Source organism: Mustela lutreola, chromosome 8 (genome assembly GCF_030435805.1).
Source record: "Mustela lutreola isolate mMusLut2 chromosome 8, mMusLut2.pri, whole genome shotgun sequence".
In the NCBI taxonomy this organism is placed as follows: Eukaryota; Metazoa; Chordata; class Mammalia; order Carnivora; family Mustelidae; genus Mustela; species Mustela lutreola.
In genome coordinates this window covers 126,962,388-126,989,115 of record NC_081297.1, presented here as the reverse complement: position 1 = coordinate 126,989,115, position 26,728 = coordinate 126,962,388, and the positions used below count along the sequence as shown (strand labels likewise).

Below are 26,728 nucleotides of genomic sequence, written 5' to 3'. Positions count from 1 at the left end.
TTTTAGGCCTCAAAAAATGTGTGCAAATATCAACCACATCATGGATTCTTAGGCCATATAAAATTCAGACTTTTGCATTTATAAGACATTGAATTTCATGGTTTGGCATGTTTTAATTTTATTTTGTTTTCCTTTGCCTTGCTGGGGCCAACACCAGGACACCCCCTTACATAACATCTTTTTCTGTTACTGGAGCCAGATTTAATTGTTAGATCATTTTGATACAGAATGGAGTTATGGAGCACTGGCCAAGGCTCAAGTCATCTACTGTCTCCCACACTTCTTAAATCTTTAATTTTCTCTAGAAACCCTTTCATCCCTATATCTAAACATGTTAAAGGTTCTCTTTCCCTAAAAAAATAAAGAACACTTTCTTTATGCCATATGCCTCTCTATTCCTCTTTTGTCTTCCTTTCTCAAATTGGCCAAACGTCTTGACAGAGCAGCTTGTGTTCTATTTCCCTCTTCTTTTTTATTGCTTAACCTATTGCTCTCTGGCATCCAGCTTCCACAAAACTTCCACAGAACTCAACAAAACCACCAACCTCCTACATCCAACCCCACTGCTAAATCCAAAGGAGTCTTTTTACTCCTTATTTTAATGGTCCTCCCTGGATTTAACATTGCTGGTTGGCTCTTCCAAATTTATTTCATGAGTTCTTCTTACTCTACTCCCCCCTTCTGAAAAATTTCAGCTTTATTGAGCTATAATTGACAAAACTGTAAGATCTTTAAGGAGTACATTGTGGTGATTTGGATATATGCATATGTTGTGAGAGGACTGCCTCCATCCTTTAGCCTTTTTTTTTGTTAAAAGCTCGTGCTCTGCCGGAGTTCAACCTGTTTTCACTGCTCTTCTCTTTACACATGCTACTTGGGCTGAGCTCATCCATGGTCATAGCTTTACCTACCACATTACGTGACCTTCTCAGATCTACCAGAAACTTCCCCAGAGCATGGACTTAAACATTAAGTGATTCATAGACATCTCCACTTGAGTCCCATACGCTCTCAAACTTGGAATGTCCAAAATTAAATTTACATCATCCCCACCTATATCTGTCCTCTTCAGATGGTCTCTGTCTCTGGTTAATGATTGCCCACACACCGGAGTCAAAAATCTGAGAATCATCTTAGGCTTCTTAATCTGTGTATCCACTTATCTCTTAAATATTCCTTCCATTCCCCTCCTTTTCTCTATCTTTACTTATTCCCTATGTGAGGCCACCACATCTTCTTTCTGGACTATTAACAGTTTCCTAACTCACGTGCTTCTGGTTTTGATAACTCCTATCCATTCTCCGAATAAACTACCAGTGTTCTCTGGATGACATGACTCTGACCATGTCCCTCATGTCTTTAAAATTCTTCAGGAGGCCCCCTATTCATGAATTCAGGATTAAAGATCCAACTGTTTCAAGTCTTCTGAGGCCTGCCCTCTTCCAGTCTCTACAGCTTCAACTCTGAGGTCCCATCCCCAAAACAAATCATTCTTCAACCCTTCCTCACCTTCTGAAAGGGCCCCAGAGCTGAGCTAGATGTCCCAGCTCGGCACTCCAGTGTTGCCACCAACACATACTCCTATAACAGAATTCTCTCATTACAGTATATTGAAATGACCTTCCTAGGTTTCTAAAATGGGAATATTGGCTTATTCCGTTTTTGCTCTCCAGGGCCTGGAAATGTACATAAATAAGTAGCAATAAAGAAAAATTTGTTGAACTGACACAATTTAGCGTATGTTGGGTTGCCAACATGGCAAACCAGTAATGAAACAACTCTTAAATAAATGTAACGTTGATAACTCATTTGACTTTCTTTCTTTCATATTAACTTTTAAAACGCTGGGAGAAATACTTACATCACGGTTTGTTGCATTGTCATTAAAACAAAATTTTCTTTGTGTCTCCCCGTCGGGGAATCGAACCCCGGTCTCCCGCGTGACAGGCGGGGATACTCACCACTATACTAACGAGGAACCACACAGCAGTCGCACCTCCGACAAGGGTTTTATTGCTTATCACCCTCCCCCGCCCTCACTATTGGCTGCCATCAAAGCTTTTGACATTCTTGCATTGTTACTGCAACGTCCACCGAAGTCGAACGAAACTAAAATGGAAGCATCCAGTTGTTCTCCCCGTTGCACTTCTGCTCACTTCCGTCGGCCCAGCCATCCTCCGGCTGCCCCCACTCCCCTCCTCTTCCTCCTCCTCCCCTTTCAGGAATGCACCCATTCCTCTCGGCTCCCCTCCACACACACACCCCCTCCCAGGAAGCAAAGCGCACTCCTTCTCGCGCTGCACCACGGAACTTGTAGTTCCATCCACGCTACACCTCGCTCTTCTCTCACTTTACGAAACTTCCCTTCCCGGCGGGCGCCACGAGTCGGTCTTGCTCTTCTTCACCTCCCTCCTTCTCTCCTCCACCTCCCAGTCGAGTAGTCTGGCCGTCTGGTTTTAGGGTGCGCATCCGCGTGCGGAGAGACTCCCCAGAGCCATGCCCGAGGTAGTGGATACGTGCTCCTTGGCCTCTCCGGCTTCGGTCTGCCGAACCAAGCACCTGCACCTGCGCTGCAGCGTCGACTTTACCCGCCGGGTGCTCACCGGCACCGCCGCGCTCACGGTGCAGTCTCAGGAGGACAATCTGCGAAGCCTGGTACGGTGGGACGCGCGCCCAGTGCCCGCCTCTCCCCGGCCGCCCGCTTCTCGTCCCTCACCCCGCTGCTGCCCCTTCCCAGCCCCACGTTCGGGTCTGCGGCGCGCATCCCTCGGTGCCCCTCCGCAGCCCGCAGCTCATTATTCCGCACCTCCCTTTCACCCTCACTCATTTCTCAGCCTCCCCTTCCTCGGCCCCCACTCACCCTATATCGCCTCCTCCCAACCCCGCTTCTGTCTCTGCATCCCTTCGTCACCCGCTGCCTACAGCTCAGTGACCCCTCCTGCACCCCACTCGCCAGACTCCCCTCCTCAGCCCTGAGGCACATCCTAGCGCCGCATCCACGTCCTGCCCTCTTCCAGCTTCAGGCTTCATTTTAGCCCGAAACCTCCCTCCCCCGCTCTCCTCGTTCCCAGCGCTGAGCCCCCGGTGGCCTCCCCATTTCCTGGGCCTGCAGCCCAGAACTCTCTTCTCAGGCCCCGAATTTCTTCCAGTCCCCAGCCCACCTTCCTCTTCCTCAGGCCATCGTCTCCTCTAAGTCTCAGACCGAATGCCCTGTCGATGTTGATCCGACCCTTTCCTCCCAGGCACCTTATTTCAACCCGCACTAATGCAGGATAGTACCCCTCGACCCATCGGAGTCAGCCCTCAGCCTCTCTCCCACCCATTCTCAAACCCCTCTCCCCTGCTTTGATACTTTCAGTCTCTGCTAACTCTAGGTGCGGCTCTTTTTTTCCCCAGTGTGGTGGCCCTTGTACCTTTATCACCCTTCTCTTCTGTTAATGTAATGAGGGTGGGCCCTTCAGGCTTTCTAAGCATATCTCAATACAGTGTATTACATAGCGGGTTTCAAGGAGCGAGTAATTATTGCTCTTCTTAGAAATACACTTCTGCAACATCGCTAAGCCACTTCAGTGATGAAAAACTTGTTTAGATTTATGGAATGTTATTAAATTATTTTCTCTGTACAACATAACCTGTTTTCAGTGTTCTTACTCAAAGTGGTAGTATTTAATTGTACCTTTCACCTGAAGGATTTCATAGGTGAGAATTTTGGAAATAAGAGGGACAGCGAAAGACCAGCCACAGTGTATGGTGCATAGAGCATTGTGATATCTACTTAAGCAGGCCATAAGCAACCTAATCACTGAATGTCGGAGGCTTGGTGGTGGGAAACCAGTGGAGTCAATTAATTGGGCATAATTAGAAGTTTAGATAAGAAGCGGTGGTTCTCTTGACTCCTTGGGTCATAGGCGAGTATTCTGAGTTCATTAATATGAACTAATAGACCAGGTAAACTACTCTTTGTCCTTTAACATCTTGCTAGACTAATGCCAATTTGAAAAGTTGGTCGACTCACCTATGTGTCGATATTTAATCACCAAAAGCACTACAAGGAAGAAAATAAGGTATTACAAGCAAGAAGATAACCATTTCCCTATAGGTTGTACTTTGGTCAACTTGAAGTACCATGCTATCTTTCATTGCAGGCAGCTTTGCCAGGCAGGATTGGACAAAGTCCCATCTCAATGAGATTTCCCTTTTTATTATAAGAAATTAGATTTTGATAGTTTATTACTATTTAGTATGACCTTGCACGCTCACCGGTTTTGTAAAAATAAAGGTTTAACTCTGATCCTTGAGGAAGCAAGGAACAAGATGCCTAAATTTTGAAAAGAATGTGCCTTCAATGTCCTAATCTCAAAGCTGCCCATTGTTTTTGCATTCCCCAAATCTTGAGAGAAGACTTTCAAATCATGATGTCTGGGTGGCATGTTTGTTTGGTAAATTAGAGCCTAGAATGATAATAATGTTAGATTTTATACAAGGAAGGCTAGTTTGGTAGAGTGACATCTGTTTTTAATTGTTTGCTTATTTGTAATGACAACTTGAGGCCAAGCGTTTGGTTTTATTTCTTCAAATTCAGCTTCTTTCCTTCACTAGAATACAGTCTCTTGAAGGTAGGACTATGTTTCATGGCTCTATCAGGTTCTTAGTGTGGCACCTGCCATGTGGAGGACACTCAAAAAGTTTGATGATCTAGTGGATGAATTGAGTTAGAGTGCAGTGGGCCACACTAATATGAGCCACACTAATAATAGTGCTAACAGTGTCTTGAAAGTGAGAAAACACCATACCTCACCACTACCAATAGAGAGGACCTAGTAGCAGTGCTTGGTGAGGACATTCAGTACCTTGCTGTCTCCATTCTTGAAGTCCTTGAAGTCGGCGAAATGTTGAAGGAGCTCTACTAGGACTTAATCCCAGCTTTTCTAAAAATCCTTTTGAAGTTTGGGTTATTTGTGCTCAAGTTCAGTATTCTTTGGTGATAACTTCCAAGCATTTGTTTCTTTTATTGAAGTTTGCAACATTTTTAGTTTTGTCAGCTGGTGGCTCAAAGAGGTTTTAATGTCTTGGCCAAGATCATATACTAGTAAGTAGCAGAAGCCATGAAGTGAACAGTGAACACAGATCTTTCTGACTGCAAACCCTCTAGTGTTCACTACGTAAATGGCTGAGCTGGAAACGAAATTCAAGTTTGGTTTTGATTTTGGTTTTAAAACCAAAATCAAAACCAAACTTTGCAGGATGCTGCAATTTTTTTAAAACGCCATTTTTTTAAAAAATTGCAGCACCCTGCAAATAACGGAAAATGTAAATAGAGACATAATACTGAGGACTAAAACTTTTTTATTTAAGCCATGCTTTGTCACAGAAAGAATTTCAGTCTGTTTAAAACAACATATACAGTATAATTAAAAATAACTTAAGAATTCAGAGGAAGAGAGAATAAGGATCAGGAAAACGAAACACATGGCCCAAGGGAAAAAGAAGTGGGTTGGGAGGCTTTCTTGGAGCTTCCCAGCAGCCTGTGCAAAAAGGGAATTAGTTATATATTCCATGGCAATTAGCCAGCTGCTTAGAAGTAGAAGTGTTTTTTGGGGTGTTATTCAAAGAGGATACTGTGAGGTACAGTAAATTATATCCCTAGTAACTTCCTACTGTTGGCAAGTCTGTTTCCTGTAACTACATATGGTATCTCGGCCTTACATATATAGTTGGTATTCAGTGAAACTTTGTTGAAAAGTACTAGTTCCAACTTTTCAGCTACCCAGTCTTCTTTTTTTTCTATCACTGTTTTTGATCAATTGTTTAATAACATTTATTAGTGAAATTTGAAGAGGAATTTCTTAAGTTATTTGAGAGTGATAGTTAAGGTTAAGACTTGGCAATACACAGCTTTAACAGTGCATTTTTCTCTTTTCCCTTGGCTCAGGATTTGCTTAATGCATGAATTGATACCTACGATTTTTTCAGGCACTGTGCTAAACTCTGGAAATGCAAGCCTAAGTAACATTCTGTGTCCTCTTAAGAACCCTCCATCTAATAGAAAACACATACCATTCTAATGTGGTACAGTAAATGCTATAGGAGAGATTTGGACTGACTAATAAGTATGGAGGATTTGAAAAGATTTTAAAAAAATAGACAAGACAATAATCTGGCTCTTCCTTTTTTTTTTTTTTTAAATATATGTTCGAGTCCCTGCTTTCAATTCCTCTTTTCTTTTTAAGATTTTATTTATTTATTTGACAGCAAGAGAGATCATAAGTAGGCAGAGAGGCAAGCAGAGAGAGAGGGAGAAGCAGGCTCCCTACTGAGGAGAGAGCCTGATTCGGGCCTTGATCCGAGGACCCTGAGATCACGACCTGAGCTGTAGGCAGAGGCTTAACCCACAGAGCCACCCAGGCACCCTAATCTGGCCCTTCTGATTTCTGATTAGATTACAACAGTTTCGGCAATACAGATAATCACATATGCCCCTCTGGGAAATGAGTCAGTTGATTCATCCTGTGGTTCTAAGAGTAGTTAAACATGAGAAGTTACAGACATAGATATTGTAATCAAGTTTCTAAAATAAGTCCAATAGCCAGAAATAGATCCTGGAATATGAAGGGCAAAAGGAGGAACCCTATTCTTAATAAGATGTAAACCTAATAAAACCAAATATTCTGAATATGCAAGTGCAAGAAGCTAAGTCAGTTCTACTAATTTAGAATAGCAATCGTTGAGGTACCCCTGAGAGAAAGTTAACCCAAAAGGAATAATTACCTATCAGAGGGAAACAGGTGGGACCCCGAACAAATTTAGGCGCTTTTAAAACAAAAACAAACAGAATGGAGATTTCTTTTCGCCCAAATACTGCTGACTGTAGAGGTGGGAATCAAATTAATGATTGCCGCTGTGACTTTTCCTGAGCTTATCGTGCAATTACCTAACTTGAAAGAGAGGGTCCCAGGGTCCGGGGATGAGAGCCCCACACAGGGGCCTCCCTGCTCAGCAGGGAGCCTGCTTCTCCCTCTGTCCCTCCCCCTGCTCACGTTCTCTCTCAAATAAATAAATTAAATCTTTTTTTAAAAAATCAAGGGATTGAGGCTAGAACATTGGGACAAACCCATTTTTAGCTAGAAAGGAGTCGGGGGTGGGGGATAGCATTAGACGAGTAAGAAAACCATTTATGTGTAAAGTCAAAGAAGCCATGGAAAGGACTTCAAACAGATGATGTGGCCCATAAGGGCTATGAAGGGATGGAGATCCAGATGACCGAGCAGAGAAGACCTCTTGATCAGGGGGCATGCCCTGCCCTTTCAGAAGCAGGGTTGCTGCAAGCCAGCCTGAAGAGAGGGAAGGAGGAGAGATTGATGAAGACGTGGAAACAGCAGCCACAGGTTGCCCATGGAGTTTAAGAAAGGGATGAATAGTTATCAGGGCAGAAGGATCAAGAGAAGTTTTAAACGTAAAATGGAAGCCGTGTTTAGGTTGTTTGGAAGCAGTCTTGCAGCACAGGAAGATTGAAAATTCTAAAACAAGAGATGAGTTGAGAGAAAGTGAAAGGTATGGTCTCTAGGGCTCAGAGGATTTGGGGGATGGAAAACACTCAGATGCTCGCTGCCACTCCTCTGCTGCGTAAAGCAGGACAGTCCTTAACTGTCCTTAATGGGCCACAGCAAGTAGATAGGCTCTCAGTTTTCCATAGGTCTTTCAGTTGGACTTGGCACACCAGGTCAGGCTTTTTCTATATACATAACGATGATGTACAGCCCACTTATCTGCCTAATGAGTGCCAAGGCTTGTTTTAAATTTCGGATATATGAAAGTACATAGGAGCTGGACTCTATGAATTCTAGGAAGAAATATATGATAAGATACATCAAGGATTCTTGATGAAAGAAACTTAAGTTATAGATTTTTTTTTTTGGCAGAGAAGTTGTTTTAGGAGACGGGAGCAAATACATTCTAAGTTAGATTAGACTTATATTTAAAACCTTAAATTTATGTGATTATCCCAGAATTACCTAATTATCATTTATACATATATGCAAACTTTAGAATGAAAAATCTTTCAGGAAGCATAGAGTCCCAAGAGATGGGACCTACACTAATATTTGGCTCCTTTAATTTTTGTAATTTCACTCTATTTTACTTTCTATGAGCAACTAGTTCTATTCTGTAATCATTATAGTTAACCTCTATCTAATATCACTTTTCTCTAGTATATACTAAGCAATTTTCTTATCATTTAAAAATACTAACTTAATTCTAGACCTTGGATACAAAGGACCTCACGATAGAAAAAGCAGTCATCAATGGACAAGAAGTCAAATATACTCTTGGAGAAAGACAAAGTTACAAAGGATCACCAATGGAAATCTCTCTTCCTATTGCTCTGAGCAAGTATGAATGTTATCCTTTTCTTTTATATAACTAAATGATGGAGAAAAATGTTTTTAATTTAGACAGTTTTCTTTTCCTATTTCTAGTTTGTGTGTATGTAGTAATTGGTGCTCTTACTGATCTGTTCAGATTAAAGCTTATAGTGAAAATTATATGTTCTTAAGACTCTAAAGAAATTCATTGTATGAAATACTCAAGAATAGGACTTTTGATAACTGTTACTTCTTTACTGATCATGGGAGTGATCTAGAGTGATGATGGGATCATGCCATCTTGAGGAGGCATTTCAGGATCTGGGAAGCCCTTCCAAGCTGCAGTTTTCACTTTTTCCCCAAAGGCCGGCCACTGTTATTAGTGGGATAATGACAATGACATACATAGAATGGCTTCTGTATACCAATCTTAAGCTAATGCCTTAGACATATTCCTTTTTCTAATTCTTATGGTAGCCCTTTGCAGTTTGATTTCCATTTTACAGATGAGGAATGGGAACTTCAGAGAAATAAAGTAACTTACTCAAGAAAGAGGCAGCCACAATTGTCATATTGGGAGTATATCCCACTCCTCGATAAATTAGGAAGGGAAAAAAGGGTAGAAAACCATCGGCCTAAAACAAAGGTGATCGACCCCACCTTTCAAAGGCCAATGTTTTCATGCCTTCTCTTTCTGTTTAAGAAAGTGATGGGCAGGCTGCCTGGGTGGCTCAGTCAGTTAAGCCTTAAGTGTCTGCCTTCAGCTCGGGTCATGATCCCAGGATCCTGGCATCCAGCCCCACATGGGGCACCCTGCTCATGCTCATTCTCTCTCGTGCTCTCTTTCTCTCTCAGATAAAATAAATAAAATCTTAAAAAAAGAAAAAGAAAAAAAAGGGAAACACCCACACTTACTGACCCCGTTCTACAGATCAAGAACCTCGGCACAGAGTGGCCAAGTCATTTGTCCAGTTCCCAGCACCACCAGTAGGTGGCAGAGTCAGGATTCACACACAGGCACGTCGCTCCTCTCCGGTGCTCTTTGCTATTTCCTCATTATTGGTGCTGCTCAAACTCTGGGGCCAAGGACCAGTTCTTGTTATTTCCAATCTGTCACAGACCCATTCTTTTACACAATGCAATAAAAGTGAGTTACTAGAAAGAAGAGATTAAAAGCAAGCGCCCATTTTTGATCCCTAGATTCTACAGACATAAAAGTGACTCTAAAAGCTTCTAAATGCTTACTCTCCATTTCTTGACCAGTCCCATACCCGTTTGCAGACCAGTACTACTCTGTGTCATGCTCCTTTCTTCCACTTTCCCGCTGTCATGAAAGATTGCGTGATACCACAGGTGCAAAGTGTGTGACACACAGTGGTGTCATTGATGAATATCGGACCCTGTTAGGTCTTCCGAAGCACTTAGAGCAATAGGGTAGAAGGCAGCCAGAGGCAGGCATCAGGTAGGATGCAGAGGACCCGACATTCCTACAGCTGACTCGCCATCAGTAACAAGATCTTATAAATTATTATCTATATCATTTAGTCTTTGTGTTATGAATTCAAACTTCAGTTAGATTGAATTATACTCTACTAATGTATTTGTTTGTTGCCTACAGAAATCAAGAAGTCGTTATAGAAATCTCTTTTGAGACCTCTCCAAAGTCTTCGGCTCTTCAGTGGCTCACTCCTGAACAAACTTCTGGGAAGGAACACCCCTATCTCTTTAGTCAGTGCCAGGTAAAAAAGATCTGGAATGATTTGTTGTACAAAAAAACTCCCAGCACAGTTTACTGAAGCAAAGTGGACAGTGGTCTTATGGATACTCGGGTCTTCCCTAAGACAGCGTTTTAATTTATGTTCTAAAAATGATATGCATTTTCACTGATACCTCATTATTAATACATTCATATATCACTTTTAAAATGAAACGCCCTTCACTTTGAAATCATGTCCACTTAAAGTGGACTGTCTAGGTCCTATTTCCTGAGTGGGCACTCAAGAAATCATTATAAAATAGAAAGGAAAAAATTAATAAGATGAAAGTAATAGGTACTGGTTATGAAAAATGTTAACAGTAAAGAAATGGAAAGTGAAAGGTCAGATTTTTCAATCTTCTGCAGACACTATTGCCCAGAAGTAACCATCACTGAGATAGGTATGCAGCCATTTCCAGATTTTCCTTATACTTTAACAAATGTGTATGTTATGTAAACATTAAATGTACGATTTAAACTATTTCTTTTTAAAAACTAAGAATAAAGAATCCTATCATTAGAGACAATCTGTCACAAGGGTAATACATATTAAACTACTTTCTAAAAGGGGAAAAACCTAATTCTGTTAGTAATTAAATAATTTACAATTAAAGGAACTCATTTCATTAAACACTGACTGTAGTTTTTATTAGGTACTTTGCACAGTTAATCCTCTCAGTATTCCTAAGTGATAGACACAACCTTAGACTCAAATGTCAATAGGAGTCTAGATGGTATTGAGAAAGGCTGTTCTTTTCCTTCCTTTTCTTCTTAACTTTTACTTTCAAAGTTTGCTGCAAGACTGGAATGTCAGGCCTCCAGCAACACTCCCTACGCAGTTCTCAGAACACGGGCGTCCCATTAGATGTTAATAACTAACCAGAACAAGATGGTTTCCTGTTAAAACAAGTGTAAGAATTCAAACAGGTTTCTTTATTGTGGGTCTTTTCAGTCTCCAGGAGGCTAATGCTCCAAACGATTCTGTTAAGACAGGAATGTAGTATGCTTGGTTCTCAGTTTTATTTCACTAAAGAGCCCTTTTTTCCCTCGGGGTCCCTAACAGCATCTCACTGAGCACTGCTGTTACTCAGGGCAGAGAACAAGAAACAATGCTTGACATTGCTTCATGCTTCAACTGAATCGTGAGGACTGACCGTACATTAAAATGGGAAATCAGGGGCACCTGGGTGGCTCAGTTGGTTATACCGTTGCCTTTGGCTCAGGTCATGATCCCTGGGTCATGGGATCGAGTCCCGCATCAGGCTTCTTGCTCAGTGGGGAGCCTGCTTCTCTCTCTGCCTCTGCCTGCTTGTACTCACTCTCTCTCTCTAATAATAATAATAAATAAATAAAAATAAATAGTAATAAATAAATAAAATATTTAAAAAAAATAAAATGGGAAATCAGACTTTTCTATCCACAAGTCTATTTTTGTTCCTTCAAAAGATCTGAAAAAATATGAGACATATTTTTTAAAAAGAACGTGTCTAAGGGCAGTGCTACAATTTTAATGATTTCTTAACAACTTGATCTATAAGAAAGGGGAATAGCTTTTTCTTTCCCTCCCCCTTCCCAGGCCATCCACTGTAGAGCAATTCTTCCTTGCCAGGACACTCCTTCTGTGAAATTAACCTACAGTGCAGAGGTAAGTATCACAAATTATTAACCGAATTAAATGACTCATATAAGTAAATGTGGTATAAATGATAAGCAGAGTTAAGAGTTGGATTTTTATAGTTAGTAATATTTTATTTAATTAAATTCTACATGAAATATAACAAAGAAGCTCTGGACCTCATTTTGCATCTCTATTTTAAAAACTTTATTTTTAAGTAATCTCTACACCCAACTTGGGGCATGAACTTACAGCCCTGAGATCAAGAGTCACACGCTCCAGTGACTGAGCCTGCCAGGTGCCCCTGCATCTCTCTTTCTAAAGGCAGTTTTGAACATTTCTAAAATATATAAATTCAGCCAAAAAGTAAGAGGAAATGGGTACTATTCTGATTTGAAAGGGAATTCAGAGTAGCAGATCTCAAGACAAAAATTTGGGGACAATGTCTTTTAACTTTAAAAAATTAACATTTGTAGGATTATAGGTTCTAGAAATGCACTCTATAGCCATGTGAACCTCTGTCTAGGTCCCCTAACAGGCTTAGATTGCAGACTTACCTGAACGTTTCCACCTGATTCTTGTAGGTACTGCTAATCGTTTTACAAAAAGGACTATAATAATAAGTAAGTCCTAACTAAATAAATGATACTAAATACATACCTACCTACATATGTACATACTAGGTCCCAGGCCAGACCTACTCGGACCAAGCAAATAGAATTGGGGACCAACCTGTCTTTATGGGGGCTTCTTGATTCCAAGATCGTCGCACAACCGAACCACACCTAGTATGTATAGTGCTGTAGAAAACTGTATCCTCGGAGACAAAGAATCTCCAGTTTTGGACTCTTTACCACTTACTGACTGCATGACCCGGGGCAAGTCTTATGACCTCAAAACCTGGAGTTGTCTCATCTGTATAACACACCACTGCCTGAACGAAGGGAGGAAGCAGAACTAAATTATTTCTCGAGTGCTTTTTAGCTTTAGATTTACGGTTATTGTAGTACTGGCTTTGGAAGTTCTGATCTGTGTCTGCCTCCAAAATAACTTTAAATACTGGGCCAAGCAAGAAGAATACGAAAGTCTAGAACTCCACGGGATGTATGTTTGCTAGATCATTAATATTGAAGGGCTAGTCCTTGATTCTAGCATTCTTTAGAAATAAAACTTTCAGAATCGTGGAGCTTGGGTATATATTTAAATGACCCGAAGTTCTGCGCCGTCAGCATCTTTTCCAAACAAATTCCCAGAGAAAGTTATTTCACGGCTCTGGACAATAACTTTTAGTTTCTCACAGTCATGACCCTTAAAAAGCTCTTTTATTTGTAACTCCAAATTTATGGTTTAAATATAAAACTGTTCAAAACTGTATTCGCTGCCCTAAAGTGAGTATACAACCTTGTGAATCTGTTTTGAGGGTGTGGAGGAGGACACAGGTGGCCAGCCCTGCCAAGAAGGTTGCTGGATTGTTCTTCCGTAATTTACTCTTTGCTGCAATCCGATGAGGTTATTACCCTTGTTTGATGGAGAAACTGAGGCTCAGGCAGGTCATTTTCCAAGGCCATGCAGTTAGTAAGTAGCAGAGCTGGAATTTTAATCTAGTTTCTACCAAATCCTCTTAAGATGGATGGATGAATGGATAGATAATTCACATTCATTTTTAAAGAAGCCAGTTTTATTTATTGCTAGTTTATTTATAAACCTGCTAAGTCCAGACTTACTGGGCTCACTGCCTATCGCATAGTTAAGAAGGGGGAAATCTGTTATTTTACACATATAATTAAGGATACGTAGAATGTTTCCTTTGGAACTGGAGATGACTTCTCTTCTTGATTAGGTATCTGTCCCTAAAGAATTGGTGGCACTTATGAGCGCCATTCGTGATGGAGAAGAACCTGACCCAGAAGACCCAAGCAGGAAGATCTATAAATTCAGCCAAAAAGTAAGATCAGAGGACCTACATTTTTGTTTTCATTGCTGGTGAACTACAAATAGCTTTTACCTATCCAGAGAGCAAAATTGCTTTTGAAATATTTCAGAACTTAGAAAGCAGCTTCTGTGGTCTTGTGTGTTCTTCCTTTCTTTTGGGCTTGTGAAATGTTGGGCTCTATTCACAGAGTTGGAATAAAGAAAGGGGTTGTTGAATAAGCAAAGTGGGGCACAGAGCCTGATCCCATTCTCTCTCATCACAGTCAGCAGCAGGTTTCTGTTGTTTGAACTTTGCCCACCCTCCTACCACAGGGCAGGCCTGGGGTTAGTGTTTACAAACAAACAAAACAAAAAACAACTCTGTTACAGTCCTTAAGGTTAAGATTCCTATATACCTGGTAATTTGACTTGTATCTTTGACCTTTAATGAATCGCGTATGTTTACACATGCTTTTTTTTTAAATTGACCTTCTTAACAGAACATGTGATTGAACCACAGTACAGTTTTGCTCCCAACCAGCATCTGGGATTCCAGGCTCCCAAGCCTTCAGCTTCCTCTTACTGCTGGATTATTTTATATATCTCTCAAATATACCAGGAGTGGTTTTTAAAAAAGGAAGTAAAAAAATTGTTTCACGTCAAGGAAAAGCCCGAAAAACTTTAGAAAAAAAGCACAGTTCCTTCTTATAGGCCAATTTTTGAGAAATGCGTGATACGGACCTGGTAATATTACGTGCAGGCATGTTTTTCACATCAGACTGCCTTTCCTAGTAAAATAAAAGAGAAATAGATGTTCTGAAATGTTTTACATCACAATTTTGAACTATTTAACTCCCTAAAAATGAGAACGGTGAGATCTGAGAAGGAATTCACATTTAAATATGGATTGTCTTACTCTAACATTTCTAAGCACTAATTCGTATGTGTGTGTTTTGTTTTGTTTTGTTGCTCCTTTTAGGTGCCCATGCCCTGCTACTTGATTGCTTTAGTTGTTGGAGCTTTAGAAAGCAGGTGAGCTTTTGAACAAATTTTGAGGTTTATGAAAAGATTAAGCTTGAAGTATCTTGAATCTCTGGCAGGATTAACTAGCAGCTCATTTATGCACATCACAAGATATCAAGCTGGAAAAATTCAAATCTAATTATAAAATGTAAATAACAATGAATTTTAAATGAAAAAAGTCTTTACCAGTCCCTGTTCGGCTTTTCTGGGTATTCCAGAGTGAACATGCTCTACCTTTAGTTAGAGATCTGGATTCTAATAGAAGTTTGAACTGGTCACTTCTCTTAACTTCCATTTCCTCAACCTTGAAATTGCAGTATCTCTCTTTCCCTGAACGAGTGAGGTAAGAAACGTTAAAGCAATTGGAAGGGGGCACCTGGGTGGCTCAGTGGGTTGAGCCTCTGCCTTTGGCTCAGGTCATGATCTCAGGATCCTCAGATGGAGCCCTGCATCGGGCTCTCTCCTCAGCAGGGAGCCTGCTTCCCCCTCTTTCTCTCTGCCTGCTTGTGATCTCTGTCAAATAAATAAATATTTTTTTAAAAAGCACACGGAAGCCTATAAATATTACAGAAATAAAAGATATTTTATTAAAATTTTACCAATAGCTAAGGTGCCCTTCCTTCTTAATTTTTCGCTAAGTCTTACTGCTAAACAGCTGAAAATTAAGACTATGGGTAGGCCTTACATTCTTTAAATTGCCAGAAATGTGGACAAGATCAAGAAGTCAGGCGAACCCAGCTCCAGCCAAGCAGTTACTATGAGCATCCTTGGGCAGCTCACCTCTGAGTTTCCTTTTCTTCTCCTAACGGCTGGAAAGAATACTATGTAGCTCAAAGGATTTTTGTGAGAATTAACCGACCCAATATAGGTAAAGCTCCCAGCCTACGGGAAACTCACTAGATGATGATTCTAGGAATTGTCGGAGTGCCGGCCATTACAAAGGCTTATTCTGTGCCGACCCCCGAGCATCAGGGCACGGAATCCCCCCAGTTCCGTGGAGTAGATGGGATTGCTTTTCCCATCTGACCGATAAAGGAACTGATGCTCGGTGAGTATTAATAACCACCTCATGGTCACACAGATAGGAAGGGTCAGGACCGGGATCTAGGCTGGCTGACTTTGCAGCCTGTGCCGCAAACATGTGCCCTATCGGGCTAGATAGCCGCTGACCGCATGGGGCCTGCGATGTGTGTGAAATACACACTAGATTGCTAAACACTTGGTAGGAAAAAAAGGACATCAACTCTATCATTGGTAATTTTTATGTTGATTACATCTGGAAATGATACTACTTTGGATGTATTGGGTTAAACAAAGTGTATTGTTGAAATTGATTTCATCTGCTTCCATTTTGCTTATTTCACATGTGGCCGCTGGGCAATTTAAAATGACATACGCAGCTCATACTTGGGGTTCTCATTAAATTTGTTGGCTAACAGCAGGTTGGTTACCATCACTGCCCAGTCTGGTTCCAGAGACTGGTAGCTTTGGCATCACCTGCGAGTTGGGTAGAAGTGCAAATTCTGGGGTCCTATCCCAGAGCTACTAAATCAACATTTGCATATGTTCAAGCTCCCCAGATCATCAGAATGCACATTAAAGTTGGAGAAGCAGCTCCTCTAGAGTCCACTGCCTCTCTGGGGGCACGACACCTCACTGAAATCTTGTTTGGGGTTTGGCTCCGCAGAAAATGTTTAGGATGCAATTTAGATGAAAAAAATATTTTTGTGTTCTAGTCCTTTGTAAGTGATACGCACTTTTATTTGTTTCTTCTGGTTTTACACTGTGGCTAAAAATCCCACAAAATTTACTCTCTTAACAATTTTTACGGGTACGGCCCAGTAGTCAGTATCGCCCAGTAAATCCAAATTGTCGGGAAACAGATTTTCAGAACTCTCATTTTGCAAAACTGAAACTCTGTACCCTTTAAACAACAACTCCCATTTCCACCTCCTTCCAGCCCCTGGTAACCAGCATTCTACTCTCTATTTCTAGGAGTTTGAACACTTTAGAGACCTCCTAAGTGGAATCAGAGTTTTTGTTCTTTTGTGACTGGCTTGGGTTGTTAATCAGCATAATGTCCTCAAGCTTCAGCCATGTTCTAACACGTGACAGGATTTCCTTCTTTTTCTATTTGTTTCTTCTTCTGTGAGTGTTCAACCTTTAAGTACATAGTAAATAACCTCTTACTGAGCCTGACTGGGGGATCCCCAAAGTTCTTACCAGAGCCAGTTAGCTAATCTTCGGGGGCACTTTACATCTCTGTTTTCATGTGGCCGGGACGGTGCCTCCTCAGAGAGCTGTGTATTTTCTGGTGTGCACACAGCAGCGGACTGTATCTCAGAGAAGCTGTTAAACCTCCCCTCCTCCCAGAGCACATGGTAAATCTTAACTACTGTCGGGTTTTTATATATTACTTTAGCTCTTTCCTAGAACCAAATGAATAATGTGTCTTGAACTTCATTTTCATTAAGCTTTTTAATTTTGCAGGCAAATTGGCCCAAGAACGTTGGTTTGGTCTGAGAAAGAGCAGGTGGAAAAGTCTGCTTACGAATTTTCTGAGGTTGGTCATAGAGTTACCCTTTTTAATAATCCTGGTAGACAATAGATTTAAGACTTTTAAGTATGGCAGCTCCTGGGTGGCTCAGTGGGTTAAAGCCTCTGCCTTCGGCTCAGGTCATGATCCCAGGGTCCTGGGATCGAGCCCCGCATCGAGAGCCTGTTTCCCTCTCTCTCTGCCTGCCTCTCTTTGCCTACTTGTGATCTCTGTCTGTCAGCTAAATAAAAATAAAATCTTAAAAAAAAAAAAAAGACTTAAAGTATGAAATGCAATGGTGTTTAGTGATGTGGTCAGAGAATCAAATATCTCTTATTCTATGTGGTTTTGTAGTTGCTACTTTTTGGGTTTTTTTGCATCAGTATTATTTGAAAGGAACATCCTTAATTCATAACCTTCATAGAAAGCAATATGTACTTTAAAGAAATTCATCACTGTAATGACTAAGATATGTAAATATATGTGTGTTCATTTTCCAGACTGAATCTATGCTTAAAATTGCAGAAGATCTGGGAGGACCATATGTATGGGGGCAGTATGACCTGTTAATCCTCCCGCCGTCCTTCCCTTACGGCGGCATGGAGAATCCTTGCCTCACGTTCGTAACCCCCACTCTGCTGGTGAGTGTGAGCCTGTCTGTGTGCACGGCTGAGTTCTCCTCGCACGTACAGCTGGATGTGAAGAGCCTTAGGCTCCTGATCATCTTTTTTTTTTTTAAACAGTATTTTCTCTTATTTGTATAACTCCTCTTCCTGATATTATTGCTTATTATGGTTATTTTCGTCATCTCATTTTATCAAAAGGAAATAAGTTAGCCATTAGGGAGACGAGAACCAAAGGTGTATTTGTCCCTACCAATGTAGGGACAAATTCTGTATCCAGACAGAGAAACTAGGCCATTTACACTCGGCATGTGGGGACGGGTCGAACAAAACTAACAAAAACTCACTTTAGCATGTATAGGGAAGGATTAGACCTACAGTATATAATTTATATGCCTTTGTATGTTACTTTAAATCACTGCAGACTTTTCTTAAGTATGCTGTGGGTAATTAGGCGAGAATAAGGTACATAAAGGAAATAAGAACAGATATTTAAAAAATGGAAGGAGAAATATTTCCTGTAAGTTAGAGATATGTATGTTAGGCTTCCTGGTCCTGGAAAAATTCCCCAGATGAGGGAGAGAAAGAGTCATGCTTTTTTTTTTTTTCAGTCCTGCATGTTTGGTTTTACGTTCCCAAAACATACTCTGGTCTTGAACCCCTTTGAGTATGATAGTAGAAATACAGTGCACTATTAATGTCGGAATACATACTGATGTAGGCAGTCTTTTAAATATAGTCTGTAATTTGAATACTAAGGTACTTTTCTTCTTTTTTAGGCAGGAGACAAGTCACTCTCCAACGTAAGTTAAAATTTATTATCACAGTCTTACCCTCAAAGAACTAAGAATTCAGCTGATTTTTAAAATACCCATTGTATTGTTATGTTGAAGATACGGTTATAAAAGATAACTCGGGGGTTGTTGTTACATTAACAGATTTAATAGAAGTCATAACATTTTATGGTCTGATCTCTTCATATGTTTATGAAATGCATTTTAAAGGAGTGATGTGTCCATTTAATATTTTCTAAATAACTTTTTGTTTCTAATTTTTAAAATATTTTTGTCTTTGGCTAAGTGATGATTTGTTTGCTCATCTAACTCCCTAAATATATCAGTTGATGTTAAAAAGAAATGGAACAATGTGGAAGTGAAAGAACTAGAATGCTTACGTGTCGAGTTATTTTAGAAGAAGGCAAGGCATCCTATTAATCCCTTCCACTGTTTACCATACGTTTCCACTTTAGGTTATCGCACATGAAATATCTCATAGCTGGACAGGAAATCTAGTGACCAACAAAACTTGGGACCACTTTTGGTGAGATTTTTAAATTATTATTACTGTTTCTTTATTGGTTCTTTTTATTAATTTCCTTTTCTGCCTCCCGCCGCTCTGAATTGGTTTTGCAGAAATATCTAGTTTTCCTTTGTCGTCATCTCTTAGGTAGACAGTTAAAAAAATTCCATAATGCTTGTCAGTGTTAGGAGGAGTAAGAGTATTTGGCTTGTGCTTCTTACTTAGTGCTGGTAGCATCACATTTTAATACGTGGGAACAGAAAACGGGTGGCTGCATTTCCCATGGCTCTGAGCAGAATCCGCTTAGACAGTAGTGTCCATGCTTTACAGTGTTTTTACTCTGTAGCAAAGCCAAAAAGAAAGTACCTTGATGATTACATTTCTTGTTCCTTTCAGCTGTGTCACTGTTTTTATTTTGTTTACCAAAAAAAAAAAAACTTTTTAGGTTAAACGAAGGACATACTGTGTATTTAGAACGCCACATTTGTGGACGACTGTTTGGAGAAAAGTTCAGACATTTTCACGCACTGGGAGGATGGGGAGAACTACAGAATTCGGTAAGTGAGTCGAAGCGTTTCTCCAAAGTTGTACGGGCATTCAAAAGTTTGGTTTGTAAACTAGCTTTCCTAAGTAGCAACAAGAAAGCCAGGTGTGGAAATCAAGCAGATACTGGTATAATATTCTATTTTTTAAGCTTTTATTTATTTGTTTGAGACAGAGCATGGCGGGGGGGCGGGGGGTGCACTGCATCAGGGGGGAGGGGCAGAGGGAGAGAGAGAAACCCCAGGCAGACTCGGTGCTGAGCACAGAGTCCTACATGGGGCGCAGTCAGAGGACCCTGAGGTCATGACTTGAGCCAAAGCAAAAGAATTGGACGCTTAATCCACTGAGCCACCCAGGCGCCCTGGTATAATATGGTATTGGTACATGCTAGTCCTTATCTTGTGTAATGTCATGTTCATGACCAGTAGGACCTCATTGGGTCTTTGCCATTAGTACAGTTACTTAGTTTGAGTTTTTCATTGTTCCCTCCCAAAGGCTGAATTTGCTGACCAGGCATTGAAACATTTTCCTAGTTTTCTATAAGAATAGAGCCTACTACTGAACAGGAAATACCACGGAACATGACACAAGTAGGCATTCCATTAACAGACTTAGAGAAATTTGTGCTAATATACCCTACAGCTTCTAGTCCTTCAGTATAAGTTCCCCTAAAGTTATGCCTTTGAGCAAAGTCATACTTCCTTATTATCTTCCTTACGTGCTAATAACCAGTATCCATATTTGAACATTCATCTAATTTTGTGTCTTGCAGATAAAGACTTTTGGAGATACACATCCTTACACCAAACTTGTGGTTGATCTGACAAATGTGGACCCCGATGTAGCATATTCTTCAGTGCCCTACGAGAAGGGCTTTGCTTTACTCTTTTACCTTGAACAACTTCTTGGGGGCCCAGGCAAGTAGTTGGCATTTTCTGATTTTTGTCTGTTTGTTTGTTTTTGAGGGCAATGTGAAGAATAAGGAAAATTTTTAACTGTTGTTTTTGTCCCATTTTATTCTTTTGTTTCATTTTGTGTGTAGCTGCTAAAGAAAGCCGGTATCATTTTCTAATGTGACCTCTCTACTTTAAACCTTGAATAAGCTGAATGCAAAACTGTGTTGCGTGACTTTAAAGAAAACTCATCAGTTTTGTTTTTTTTTTTTAAGATTTTATTTATTTATTTGACAGAGAGAGAGCAAAAGTAAACAGAGCTGCAGGCAGAGGGAAAGAGAGAGAAGCAGGCTCCCCGCTGAGCAGAGAGCCCCATGCGGAGCTGGATCCCAGGACCCTGGAATCATGACCCGAGCCAAAGGCAGCCACCCAACCAACTGATCCTCCCAGGCGCCCCAGAAAACTCATCAGTATTTTAAAAATTAGGAAAATAGTATATACTCCTTGAAAAAAATTCTGTAGTACTGAAGTTGCTAAGCATGACAAGTGAAGAGTCCCTCAGCCCCTTTCCAGTCCCCAGATGACCACTGTTAGCAGTTTGGTGTGCGTGGTTCCCGGTCTTTTTCTAAGAATAAAGGAACAAACAGACAAATAAATATATTTTAATTACAGAAAGTGGATCATTGGAGCGTGTGTGTGGCTTAGTGAGTTAAGTGTCTGCCTTTGGCTCAGGTCATGATCCCAGCATTCTAGGATCGAGCCCCCCATCGGGCTCCCTGCCAGGTGGGGAGCCTGCTTCTCCTTCTCCCCGCTAGCACTTACTGTCTCTCTCTCAAATAAGTAAAATTTTTTTAAAAAATAAGAAAATGGGTCACTTTATACACATAGACACACACATTTGTTCTACCTTTGTTTTTTTTTTTAATTCAGCAGTGTTCCACAGACATCCTTCCATGTCAGAACACAGAAATCTACCTTATACCCTTTAATGTCACTGTAGCTGTCCATGATGTAGATGTGCTGAATACATGTAACTTTCCCCTACTGATGGGCGATGGGCTCTTATCCTTTGCCCATGGACTTCGAAGGCCCTCCCTCACCCACACACACTCTGCCTGTCCCATCTCGCTCTCCTCCTCTCGGGTCACACTAAGGCCATTACTTTTAGAATTTATGTTGTGGGTTCCTTCTCTGTTTCTTCATTGCATTGGCCTGTTGTCATTCGGATTTCTCTTCTCCCTTCCACCAAATTACATATATTTTTTAAGGTCCGGCTTAAGTCCTACAACCTGATTTGAACATTCTTTCACCCCTAAAACCCTTATTGGTTTCCCTATTCTCTGAAAGCTCTCTGTTCTCCCTGGTCAAGAGTAGCATACCAAGCACCCCCCTAAATGTTCAATAGTTACCTTTCCATTAATCGACTTTTTTTTTTTTTTAAACTCTTAGAGGTTTTCCTAGGATTCCTAAAGGCTTATGTTGAAAAATTTTCCTACAAGAGCATAACCACGGATGACTGGAAGGATTTCCTGTATTCCCACTTTAAAGATAAGGTTGGTTTTGACAAGCTTTCTTATTTTCTATGCCCAGTATACCTGTGTTTAATGGCTATTTGTTGGGCTGATTTGAATTCCTTCATAGTAGTACTGGTTTAGAATTTAAGATTCAGCCTTTCATGGTACTTTTTCCTATGTAAAATGTGATCTCAACAATATGAACTAACGTGAATATTTTGGAGAGATCTGCAATAGTTGGTTTCAGAAATTTAGTGCTTGTATATAATTAATTTTCCTGCTTTATTTAACAGAATAATGCTGATTAATATAAATTTATTTTAGGAAAGAGACTTAGAAGTTATCTTAACATGTTAGTGCAGGTAAAATTACAGATTTGAGGACCTAAAAGTCTGTTTAAGATAGTCACACCTCCCTGGGGCGCCTGGGTGGCTCAGTGGGTTAAGCCGCTGCCTTCAGCTCGGATCATGGTCTCAGGGTCCTAGGATCGAGTCCCGCAGTCTCTGCTCTGCAGGGAGCCTGCTTCCTCCTCTCTCTCTCTCTCTCTGTCTGCCTCTCTGCCTACTTGTGATCTCTCTCTGTCAAATAAATAAATAAAATCTTTAAAAAAAAAAGATAGTCACACCTCCCTCACCCCACCCCCAATGGAAAAAGTTATTTCGTAGCAACCAACCTTGGTGTTGTTTGTGTTCACAGGTCGATCTTCTCAATCAAGTTGACTGGAATGCATGGCTGTACTCTCCTGGAATGCCTCCTGTAAAACCCAAGTCAGTCCTTCCCATTAATGCTTTCCTTCCCACTCTCCAGAATTCTTGGGCTCCTCAAGATACTCGACAGGGTTTGGTGACTTCCTTACGCTGTAACCAGTTACAGAGCAGATGTTGTAGGTGTTTGACCCTTAACCCTGAGGTCAAAAGAAACATTTCCATGAATTATAAATTCACTTCATTCCAAATCATGATGGAATGCCTCTTTTCAGCTGAAGGATGGTGATCAGAGAAGATATTTTCCTTTCTTTCAACACCTCTGAAGTAAGAAATACAACCTGTATAAGCGTAATGTCCATCATTACGGCAGTGTTCTGAGATGTCAGCCTCATTTCGAGAAGAGGCGCATTAGGCTTAGTGAGGTAAAGGTCTTCTGCCGAAGTTTGCACAGTAAGTAGTTAGGGTTGAGATTCAAACCCTGGCAGTCTTTACCCCTCCGCTATACTGCCTTTTATACTAAATACCCCCTTGAATCAGAGACCTAAACTCTGGTCCTCACACGTCATATGAGATGCAAACTGCCGGGACCATGCTGTCTCCCCCACCCCCTCCAGCAGTACTCTTTGCCAGATCATTCCAATCTCAGCTCAAGAACCACTTCCTCATGGAAGTATTCCTTGACCTCTCTGACCAAGTCTGGTTCCCATTTAGGGTTTCCTGGTGCTGTGTATGGCCTCTTCATTGCTGTTATTACCACATGGTAATTTTAATTTGTGTGATAAAGTCTTTCTCCTTCACAACACTGAAGCACCGTGAGAGCTGGGCTCCTACCTGGTTTTGCTCCCTGCTTTTCTTAGGATCTTACCATAAGTAAGGGCTGCTTCCCTTCCCCGGGCTAATCCTTACCTAGTTCTTATGACAATGAGAAGGAAATTTCAGGACACCCAGAAAGAGATCAGCAGAGGTTTTGTATGGTTCTGTTGTTCCTTATGAAATCAGTGCTAAGGAATGTTCTAGTTGAAGGTGATTTACTGCCTGAGCAATTTACTGCCTCTGATCCCATTTGGTCTTGGAGACAAACAAAAGGCTTTCTCTGTAGTCCACAGCCCGACTACTTCGTGAAGATTAACTGGCAGCTACTTCAAAGGAGGGCACTGCTTTAACTGGCTAATAATCTCCCCTAGGGCTCAAACTCTTTCAGAGGTGCAGAGGCAACTTCTAATCAAAATTCATTTCATTTAGGCCCACAGGGGCAGGTACCCCCACTGTTCTCTAATAGAAACATTACACAGCAAGCAAGCATCATTTATGGACAAAGAGGGATGTTTTGCTAGAATTTTTGTACCTTATACAGTCTCTTCCACTGTTGTTGCAACACAGGGAATTTATTTTCTAAGTTGAGAACACACAGATTTTAGTGCCATTTGTTTTGCTTAATGGTCAGAGTTTGTTATTTCCACTTTCTTCTGAAAAGAGAGGAATAAAATCATCACATGATGACTCGGAGTCTCCCAAGGGTCTCCCATGACACCATCATTTCCCTGGTGTCTACAACAGTGCCTGCCACATAGGTGCTCGGAGATTTGTTGGATGGTTACGAAGTCGGAAGATAGTTGGAACAACAGAATGTAAAATCTATGAAAGCAAGGACTTTGTGTTGTCATGAGCGCCTACAACTGCGCCTGCCACGCAGCAAACCCTAAACGTGCCCACCTGGGTCCCAGCACCTTCAGCGGGTGCTACTGAAGCATCTGACCGTCTTCGCTGAGGTGGTGAGGCTTTCTCTCTGGAGGATAATCAGGTGTTTCATTAATCCAGTAACCACTTGGATTTCCAAGTTCTCCGATGACATCAGTATATTGAAGTCAGGTAGAAGACATTCTGTTTCCAACAGTCGCGAGTTTCTGATTGACCTTTCCTTCTCTTTTCTTTTTCCTTTCCTTTCCTTTCTCTCTCACTCTCTCTTTCCTTCTGACTCCTTTCTTTTCTCTATTTATTTTTATTTATTTGAGAGAGAGAGTGAGCACATGAGCAGGAGGAGGGGCAGAGGAAAAGGGAGAAGCAGACTCCCCCGAAGAGCAGGGAGCCCAATGCAGGGAGGCATCCCAGGACCCTGGGATCATGACCTGAGCTGAAGGCAGACACTTAACTGACTAAGCCAACCAGGCGCCTCCTTGAGCTTTATTTCAGAACTTTGAGGGGCACCTGGGTGTCTTAATCAGTTAAGCCTCTACCTTCAGCTCAGGTCATAATCTCAAGGTCCTAGGATCTAGCCCAGCTTTGAGCTCCCTGCACAGCGGGGAGTCTACTACTGCCCCCAACGCCATGCAGTCTCTCTTGGACTCTCGCTCTTTTTCTCAAATGAATAAAGTCTTTAAAAAAAAAAAAAAAACTTTGAAAGTTAAGTATGTTCTGTAACTTTAACATTATATTTATGGAAAAGCATGTACATTTTTATGAAGTTGAATCTCTGGTATTTTTTCATTTGCAGTTATGATATGACTCTCACAAATGCCTGCCTTGCCTTAAGTCAACGGTGGATAACTGTGAGTACTAACATGTGATTTTGACCCCTTTTTGAATTGTACAAATATGTCTCTACTCAGGAAGGCAGTGGCAGGGCCGGGAGTGGGTGGGTACTAGATTCACAAACTCAAGTATTTGGAAAGGTCACTCATAAGTCAAGTTTGTCAGAAGAGGTAGTATCCCAACCCTCAGTGTGTAAAGTTAAGTTTGCCCAGGGGAGCAAATAGATATTGATGGTATTAGTTCTCATTTTCTTGCTTCTTTTCAAGTCTTAAAAAAGGTATGGAGAAATATTTGCCTGTTCTCTTGCTTCTTTTTCTCATCAGTCATTTGTAAGATACTGCTTCAAATAGCCCTTACCCATACAGGTGAATCTAAAATGATCTTAGGTGAGCGCTGGTGTCACCTGTGAGGGAAGACCAGGGACACTTCAGTTCTATCTGCCGGTGTTAGTGTTGACCGCTATGGAACCTCCTAGAAAGAGCTGCTTTGTGCATTTCCTGAAATAGAACCCTTAGAAACCAGAGTGCAGATGTGCCCTGCGTAATGCTTTTGGGAAAAATAGTGGAAAGAGTAGGAATAATCCTTGTAGGGGAAGAAAAGGAATTTTCCATGTACCCTCTGAGTTCTTAGTGGAGACCTCTGTAAGAAAAGGCAGATTAACAGGAGAAAAACAAAGGTATCCGTGTCTACCTCATGTCTACATGGGAGGGGCCCACGGAAAAATGAGTAACTCAGAGGTGGCTCAGAATTCAGGATTAAATACCATTTCAGTAAGAAAAGAGAAGCCTTTTAGGTGAAAATAAAGGATTTTTAGGAAAGATAAATGGGCCCTTAGAAGGATCGGTAAGTATTGGGACAAAGTTTGTCTGGGTGTGGTGTCAGCTTTTTTGTTGTTGTTCCTTTCCCATGATAAGAGTCCATCTTGCCTGATTGATGAAACTCCCAGGGGAGGGGATCTAGGACAATTGGGTTCCTTTTGGAAAATCTGTCTTTAGGTAGCTGTGTGCAGTTGGGAGAAAACCTCTCCTTGCCATTCCTGGTTTTCAAGAGCCTGCAGTTAAAAGAATCGGTGTATTTGGGGCTGGCATATTCTGCTAGTCTTCATGCTGTTACTGCAACAAATTTAGATGTCGCCTTTTGACACTTCTTCCTAAAGTTTAGAAATAAATAATGATACTAAACAGGAGGTGATGCGTAGCATGAAAAAGACAGATGAAGTAACAAGAGGTCACCAGAAAGAGCCAATACTTGCGCCTGGTTTGGGGGGGTTTGGCGTGAAGTGCACTGAGGTTGGCTGCAGCATGGAGGAGAGCTTTGTCTAGAAGAGGGTAGTTCAGCTAGGACTGAGCATGGTTTGGGCATGGAGGAGGTAGAGGAGAACATTCTGGGTGGGAGGGACACAGTTCGAACAGGTTT

General features: G+C 41.2%; 1 protein-coding gene and 1 non-coding gene across 4 annotated transcripts in view; one reads left to right on the top strand and one right to left on the bottom strand.

Annotated features, from left to right (window-relative positions):
• Nucleotides 1–1,906: 1,906 nt before the first annotated feature.
• TRNAD-GUC (transfer RNA aspartic acid (anticodon GUC)) lies at nucleotides 1,907–1,978 on the bottom strand. The gene has a single exon. It is a non-coding gene; the product is annotated as a tRNA-Asp (tRNA).
• A 399-nt stretch (nucleotides 1,979–2,377) lies between these two features.
• Nucleotides 2,378–26,728, top strand: part of LTA4H (leukotriene A4 hydrolase) — a 31,328-nt gene continuing 6,977 nt past the window's right edge. Inside the window, exons 1-15 of one of the 3 annotated variants that reach the window (XM_059186574.1) lie at nucleotides 2,378–2,655; nucleotides 8,261–8,391; nucleotides 9,982–10,102; nucleotides 11,696–11,764; nucleotides 13,575–13,679; nucleotides 14,625–14,677; nucleotides 17,159–17,231; nucleotides 17,705–17,845; nucleotides 18,607–18,630; nucleotides 19,077–19,147; nucleotides 19,572–19,683; nucleotides 20,442–20,586; nucleotides 22,012–22,115; nucleotides 22,773–22,843; nucleotides 25,275–25,329. In XM_059186574.1, the coding sequence (XP_059042557.1) occupies nucleotides 2,497–2,655; nucleotides 8,261–8,391; nucleotides 9,982–10,102; nucleotides 11,696–11,764; nucleotides 13,575–13,679; nucleotides 14,625–14,677; nucleotides 17,159–17,231; nucleotides 17,705–17,845; nucleotides 18,607–18,630; nucleotides 19,077–19,147; nucleotides 19,572–19,683; nucleotides 20,442–20,586; nucleotides 22,012–22,115; nucleotides 22,773–22,843; nucleotides 25,275–25,329 (1,434 nt within the window). In that variant the 5' untranslated portion in view covers nucleotides 2,378–2,496. The remainder of the gene's footprint in view (nucleotides 2,656–8,260; nucleotides 8,392–9,981; nucleotides 10,103–11,695; nucleotides 11,765–13,574; nucleotides 13,680–14,624; nucleotides 14,678–17,158; nucleotides 17,232–17,704; nucleotides 17,846–18,606; nucleotides 18,631–19,076; nucleotides 19,148–19,571; nucleotides 19,684–20,441; nucleotides 20,587–22,011; nucleotides 22,116–22,772; nucleotides 22,844–25,274; nucleotides 25,330–26,728) is intronic. The other 2 variants (XM_059186572.1, XM_059186573.1) reach the window with 2 other exon arrangements.